The sequence below is a fragment of the Micropterus dolomieu genome, linkage group LG18 (assembly GCF_021292245.1).
Source record: "Micropterus dolomieu isolate WLL.071019.BEF.003 ecotype Adirondacks linkage group LG18, ASM2129224v1, whole genome shotgun sequence".
In the NCBI taxonomy this organism is placed as follows: domain Eukaryota; kingdom Metazoa; phylum Chordata; class Actinopteri; order Centrarchiformes; family Centrarchidae; genus Micropterus; species Micropterus dolomieu.
The window spans coordinates 27,576,124-27,583,766 of NC_060167.1; the positions used below are offsets into that span (position 1 = coordinate 27,576,124).

The 7,643-nt window shown below is 40.3% G+C and overlaps 1 protein-coding gene across 1 annotated transcript in view; it reads left to right on the plus strand.

Moving 5' to 3' along the window:
- loxl2a (lysyl oxidase-like 2a) overlaps nt 1–7,643 on the plus strand; it is a 33,966-nt gene that overhangs the window by 20,862 nt on the left and 5,461 nt on the right. Inside the window, exons 7-10 of the mRNA XM_046075962.1 lie at nt 2,141–2,292; nt 2,380–2,547; nt 5,728–5,893; nt 6,174–6,414. Of these exons, the coding sequence (XP_045931918.1) occupies nt 2,141–2,292; nt 2,380–2,547; nt 5,728–5,893; nt 6,174–6,414 (727 nt within the window). The remainder of the gene's footprint in view (nt 1–2,140; nt 2,293–2,379; nt 2,548–5,727; nt 5,894–6,173; nt 6,415–7,643) is intronic.

Consider the following 7,643-nt stretch of genomic DNA (forward strand, 5'->3'; position numbering starts at 1 on the left):
GCGACTTACAGCTGTAATCGCAGCAAAAGGTGGCGCTACAAAGTATTAACTTAAGGGGGCTGAATAATTTTGCACGCCCAATTTTTCAGTTTTTTATTTGTTAAAAAAGTTTGAAATATCCAATAAATTTCGTTCCACTTCATGATTGTGTCCCACTTGTTGGTTCTTCACAAAAAATTACAGTTTTATATCTTTATGTTTGAAGCCTGCAATGTGGCAAAAGGTCGAAAAGTTCAAGGGGGCCGAATACTTTCGCAAGGCACTGTATATATATGAGCATGATTGCTATATATATATATACACAGGTGCTGGTCATACAATTAGAATATCATCAAAAAGTTGATTTATTGCAGTAATTCCATTCAAAAAGTGAAACTTGTATAATGTATACATTCATTCCACACAGACTGATATATTTCAAGTGTTCATTCCTTTTAATTTTGATGATTATAACTGACAACTGATCAAAACCCCAAAATCAGTATCTCAGAAAATATAGAATATTGTGAAAAGGTTCAATATTGAAGACACCTGGTGCCACACTCTAATCAGCTCAAAACACCTGCAAAGGCCTTTAAATGGTCTCTCAGTCTAGTTCTGTAGGCTACACAATCATGGGGAAGACTGCTGACTTGACAGCTGTCCGAAAGATGACCACTGACACCTTGCACAAGGAGGGCAAGACACAAAAGGTCATTGCTAAAGAGGCTGGCTGTTCACAGAGCTCTGTGTCTAAGCACATTAATAGAGAGGCGAAGGGAAGGAAAAGATGTGGGAGAAAAAAGTGTACCAGCAATAGGGATAACCGCACCCTGGAGAGGATTGTGAAACAAAACCCATTCAAAATTGTGGGGGAGATTCACAAAGAGTGGACTGCAGCTGGAGTCAGTGCTTCAAGAACCACCACGCACAGACGTATGCAAGACATGGGTTTCAGCTGTCGCATTCCTTGAGTCAAGCCACTCTTGAACAAGACACAGCGTCAGAAGCATCTCGCCTGGGCTAAAGACAAAAAGGACTGGACTGCTGCTGAGTGGTCCAAAGTTATATTCTCTGATGAAAGTAAATCTTGCATTTCCTTTGGAAATCAAGGTCCCAGAGTCTGGAGGAAGAGAGGAGAGGCACAGAATCCACGTTGCTTGAAGTTCAGTGATGGTTTGGGGTGCCATGTCATCTGCTGGTGTTGGTCCAACAGCCGTCTACCAGGAAGTTTTAAAGCACTTCATGCTCTGGTAGACGTTTTAGAGCTTCATGCTTTCTGCTGCTGACCAACTTTATGGAGATGCAGATTTCATTTTCCAACAGGACTTGGCACCTGCACACAGTGCCAAAGCTACCAGTACCTGGTTTAAGGACCATGGTATCCCTGTTCTTAATTGGCCAGCAAACTCACCTGACCTTCACCCTATAGAAAATCTATGGGGTATTGTGAAGAGGAAGATGCGATACGCCAGACCCAAAAATTCAGAAGAGCTGAAGGCCACTATCAGAGCAACCTGGGCTCTCATAACACCTGAGCAGCGCCAAAGACTGATCGACTCCATGCCACGCCGCATTGCTGCAGTAATTCAGGCAGAAGGAGCCCCAACTAAGTATTGAGTGCTGTACATGCTCATACTTTTCATGTTCATACTTTTTTGGCCACGATTTCTAAAAATCGTTTTTTTGTATTGGTCTTAAGTAATATTCAAATTTTCGGAGATACTGAATTTGGGATTTTCATTAGTTGTCAGTTTTAATCATCACAATTAAATGAAATAAACATTTGAAATATATCAGTCTGTGTGTAATGAATGAATATAATATCCAAGTTTCACTTCTTGAATGGAATTACTGAAATAAATCAACTTTTTGATGATATTCTAATTATATGACCAACACGTGTGTGTATATATATAATAGATGACAGTTCTTCTGCAATAGTTTTTGTAGTATATGATATGGTCAAGACACTTAACCCCTAGTTGCTCCAGAGGCGTGCGACCTCTGGCATGTATAGCAATTGTAAGTCGCTTTGGATAAAAGCGTCAGCTAAATGTAATGTAACTGTAATGCTCCACTTGTTTCTCCAATTTTTAGTCAGTAAGTTTAGTCATGTTTGACAATTACACATATTTTATGCACCTGTGTTTCCCTGTAGGGATGGGGCCAGTCCACATGAACGAGGTGGAGTGCTCTGGGTTTGAAAAGTCACTGACTGAGTGCTACTTCAACCGTGACGCTGTGGGATGCAGCCATGAGGAAGATGCAGCAGTCAGGTGTAACGTTCCTGCCATGGGCTTCCACAATAGAGTGAGCTCCTCTTTCTATTGTATATTTTAAAAAGAAATATATATATATATAGAACTGGAGGACACATCTGCCTATCTCTGTCCTTAGCTTCGGTTAAATGGTGGCCGTAATCCCTATGAGGGCCGTGTGGAGGTCCTGGCAGAGAGGAACGGCTCTCTGGTGTGGGGCACAGTGTGCAGTGACAGCTGGGGGACCATGGAGGCCATGGTAGTATGCAGACAGCTTGGATTGGGCTTTGCGAGCCACGCTTTCCAGGTAAGGTATCTGGAGTAAATGTTGCTCTCCACAACAAGTCATTTATTACATGAGCTTATCTTTACTGAACAGGCTTTCACCATAGAGGTGGTGGTCTGGGGAGCTCTGTCATTACTCTCCAAACTGGACTTTCACCATTTATGTTATTATTACAGTTTATTTAGTACTTACGGGTAAATCACTCACACTTACATCACACCGATAGTTTAGATTTTGCTTCTGGTATTTGGTATTATCTCCATTTAGAAGGGAAACCTTTTTAAATTGTCTTTCAAGTAACTAAAACACATCTTGTATGTGTGGAATACATGACTTAAGCTTTCAGCAACAGCAGGACCGGTGTTAAGCTGAATAGTTAAACTTTTATGCACTCATGCTTGCACAATAGTTATGAACTCACATAGATAATTGATGATAATCTGATGGTAAACAGCATTCATTTTAACATGCTTGACCTGTCACTGTTGTCACTGTTTGAATTTGTATTTGCGAACACATCATAAGTGTCAGTAGATTTCCACAACGGTACTTTGATTTTTTCACAATAGTCGTTTTGTCATTTCTATTTCAAATTTACTGTATGTGCATTAATGTGACCTTGATATATTCAAATACATTTACCCTAAGCACCACACGTACTGTCGAAGTTATCTGTTTCCAAAGTGTAAAGTGGAATCTGTCTGCACCTCAGTAGATTCAGGTCATGCCTTTTGCTTTTTCAGCATTACTTTTCTCACATTATAGTGTCATCATTACTAAGTTTTGTTAATTAATAGTTATAGCTAGCCACGGGTGTCATTTACACTGGAGACATGTCCCCACCAGTTTTTGAAATGGTTGATTTTGTCCCCATTACTTTTTTAAAGCATAATTTGTTTTAAAAAAAATGTGAAATATAGCTTGCAGTTAAATAACAAATGAAAATGCTTTTAGAAAGGTTTATTTGCATATTAAGAAAACATGCAATGCAATTAAAATATAGAAGAAAGAAATGTGCATTGTCTAAAAAAAGTAACTTAAGCTAAAAAGAAAACAAGCTACTGATTATAAAATGACCCAGAAACGTGCAGCACCAATCAGTAACTTCAACAGCTTCTTAAACCAGTTTCTTTTTGGCCAAGTTTTCCGTTCTCCCCCTTTGAACATGACAAAAGAGGATGGCAAATAATGCCTACATATGTGATGACTCAGCAGGGATGATATTACACAAGAAAAGCTGATCTACAGGAGAAACTGATCTGAAAGCAACACAGAATGCCTGAGAGCTGCACTGCATTATATTCTATTATATTTATATATTTTGAAATGTCACGTGCTACCTGAATTTTGTGTTTCCTTTTACATAAATAATTAGTGCAGAAATCTTCACCAGAATGCAGGAAATGAAGTGTTTAATTAGCATAATTTCCTACCTGCTCATATATCTCGATGATGAACTTAAATTTGAGATTGCAGGAGATGTAATGCAAGTTACAGCCATGTGTAGTGTGGACGAGATGAAACCACTCTGGCAGTTCTACCCATTTCAGTATGTGCGTGTCAGTGGATACGATCAACTCTCATTCTAACGAGCTTGAGCTTTATTGATCCCAGAGGGCTAAACATCAAAACCCAACCTATAAAACAGATGAGCTTTAAACTCCCCAGTGACAGTGACAGGAAAAGCCTTGGTTTGCTGTTTGAATTTTAGTGGAGATTTTCACCACTAAAGCTGTGGCATAACTTAACTTAACCTTTTTTAAAGGAGACCCTAGTGCTCCCTTAATGTCATGAGGTGAGAGGTTGGTAAAGTCCCCCCTCGTATTCTTTACATATTTCTATTTTAACACTGAAGCCAGTGTGCAATTTGTGGTTTAAGATGATATAAGCCTGGAAAGTATTTGTGAATCATGGGGGACGTGTTTTGAGAACAACAGGGGGTTTTATGAGAGGAACTTGGACTGGATCTGTTGGAGGCTGTTTATCTCTCTAAAGTGTGTTTGGGACAAATTATATGCAATGCACTTCTAATGGAGCAGCACGTAAACATGTCCTCAGTCAAGGACAGTTCAACCTTGTGTTTTTCTTAACCAGTAGCTATTTCACGTTAATAAAAAAAAGTCAAACAATTTGGTCACAGTATCACAATAACACGTCCCTTTGTCAACACATACCGTAAGTTGCCATTACATAAGTTCTCATGTTAAGCACAGGTTTAGGAATACTAAATGTCTGCTCTTTGTTATCATAGCAGAGCAGGGAATCACCCCCCCTAGAGACTCTTTCCTGTCTGACCTTTAAATACTTCTGCAGGCAAACCCCACCACCAGATGGAACAAATGACACAGAGCTTAAAGTATACTTCTGTACCCACCAGCAAGTACTCCCACATCCATATCCCTCAGCTCAATTTCTTTCTCTAAATCCTCCACTTCCTTTGAAGATGACGGAAACTATGAGGGTATGAGTTTTTACAGGTCGTGTCCCTGTGGTCTGCAAAATGCTGTAATGCTGTAGGCTGAGTCAGGACTGTGAGGACAACAGAGCCCCCCCTTGTTGTGTGTGTGATGTGTGAAAGACTCTTTGATTAGATTTGCCTTGTGGGATACATGGGATAAGATCTGCAAATTAAGTACAGGAGGAAAATTAAGTTAGATTTAAAGGAATAGTTTGACATTTTGGAAAACACTTAACTGGAAGAGAGTTAGTCAAAAGATTGAAATTACTCTCATATCTATACAATAAATATGAAGCTACAGCCAGTTAGCATAGCATAACAAAAAGACTGGAAATGCCTGGTTGTCAGAAGGAAACAAAGTTCTGTCTCGTTTATCAGGGTACTACACTACAGGCTAGGTTACATTAAAGTTTTTGTACAGATTCAACAAACAAGATATTTAATTGTCATGCTTTAGACGTTTTGGTTGGTAGAATGTGTTACCATTGAATAAAGCCAGGCTGTTTCTAGTCATTATATTAAGCTAAGCTAATCAGCTGTCGGTGCTACATTTACCGGGCAGACATGATAGTGGTATCAGTTTTCCTTTATAAAGTCTGGCAAGGAGGAAAATAATGTACTTGCAATTTGTTTTGAAAGACTTGTAAAGTGTACTTGCCCCAAAAGTGAGTAGTTCCGATCAACAAATACAGTACAGTTTATTTGCAGTTATTTTAGCATTTTCTGTGCTTCTCTTTCATCAGGAAACATGGTACTGGCAAGGAGATTCCTCAGCTGATGCGGTTGTGATGAGTGGTGTGAGATGTTCAGGAACTGAGCTAACTCTGGATCAGTGTCTACATCACGGGAAACACACTGACTGTCCGAAAGGAGGTGGACGCTTCGCTGCCGGGGTCTCTTGTACTCAGAGTAAGAAACTGTAGAATACAAATTATGTATACATTCAGAGTGATGTGTAAATGATAAAATGAATGATGATGCTTTAATTCCATTAGCTGCTTCAATTTTGGGGTCCTGGTGTTATTTGTGTTGGTCATGCTGTCATGGCTTACTGGGACACTTGAGTTGTTAATGTTATTAGCAAAATAACTGCTGTGAGGAATGCCTTTGAACTAGAAAAAAAGACTAACTTCATACTATACAGCTTATTTCCTAACTACCAGATCCCTTGTTGTGCTCTCCCTCCCAGCGGCCCCAGACCTGGTTCTTAATGCCCAGGTTGTGGAGCAGACCACCTACCTGGAGGACAGACCCATGTACGCGCTGCAGTGTGCCCACGAGGAGCACTGTCTGTCCAGTACTGCTGAAAAAGCCGACTCCAGCTCTTACCGCCGCCTTCTCCGCTTCTCCTCCCAGATACACAACAATGGCCAGGGAGACTTCAGGCCGCGGGCGGCACATCACTCCTGGATTTGGCATGAGTGTCACAGGTGAGACCGCAACAAGACCTCCAGTGTGTACTTTGCTGCTGCTTTTACAGTAATGACCGTATGAAACCCGATCTGTTACTCTCAAATGATTACACAGGGGTAACTGTTGTTAATTCTCATGCTAAATGTCAAAGTTTAATTAATCGTTTGGAAAAAATAAGAGGAAATTACAATGGATTGTATAAAGTCTTTGTGAAAGTGAATACAGTCATATGGGATTAAAACTTTTCATTTTTTATACAACATTTAAACACAGCAAATAATTAGTTTCTAACTGTCCTGAAGATCCCTAAATCCCACTAATGCCACTGAGGTAATTTCCCTTTATTCTTGCTTGGCCAAAGGGCCCCGAGTGTCATGCAAGAATTGAATAATTAACCACTTTTAAAATTAAGTTATTTCACAATGTGCATAGGCATGGACACAAGTAGGGGTGCTAACGGGGTTGCAGCACCCCCTTAAACTAGGCATTATAAAACCATCAATTGATAAAAAAGTAAAATAAAAAAGTGTGATGCAGACTGGCAGGTGAAAGAGAGAAAGAGATATACACTCACCTAAAGGATTATTAGGAACACCTGTTCAATTTCTCATTAATGCAATTATCTAATCAACCAATCACATGGCAGTTGCTTCAATGCATTTAGGGGTGTGGTCCTGGTCAAGACAATCTCCTGAACTCCAAACTGAATGTCAGAATGGGAAAGAAAGGTGATTTAAGCAATTTTGAGCGTGGCATGGTTGTTGGTGCCAGACGGGCCGGTCTGAGTATTTGACAATCTGCTCAGTTACTGGGATTTTCACGCACAACCATTTCTAGGGTTTACAAAGAATGGTGTGAAAAGGGAAAAACATCCAGTATGCGGCAGTCCTGTGGGTGAAAATGCCTTGTTGATGCTAGAGGTCAGAGGAGAATGGGCCGACTGATTCAAGCTGATAGAAGAGCAACTTTGACTGAAATAACCACTCGTTACAACCGAGGTATGCAGCAAAGCATTTGTGAGCCACAACACGCACAACCTTGAGGCGGATGGGCTACAACAGCAGAAGACCCCACCGGGTACCACTCATCTCCACTACAAATAGGAAAAAGAGGCTACGATTTGCAAGAGCTCACCAAAATTGGACAGTTGAAGACTGGAAAAATGTTGCCTGGTCTGATGAGTCTCGATTTCTGTTGAGACATTCAGATGGTAGAGTCAGAATTTGGCGTAAACAGAATGAGAACA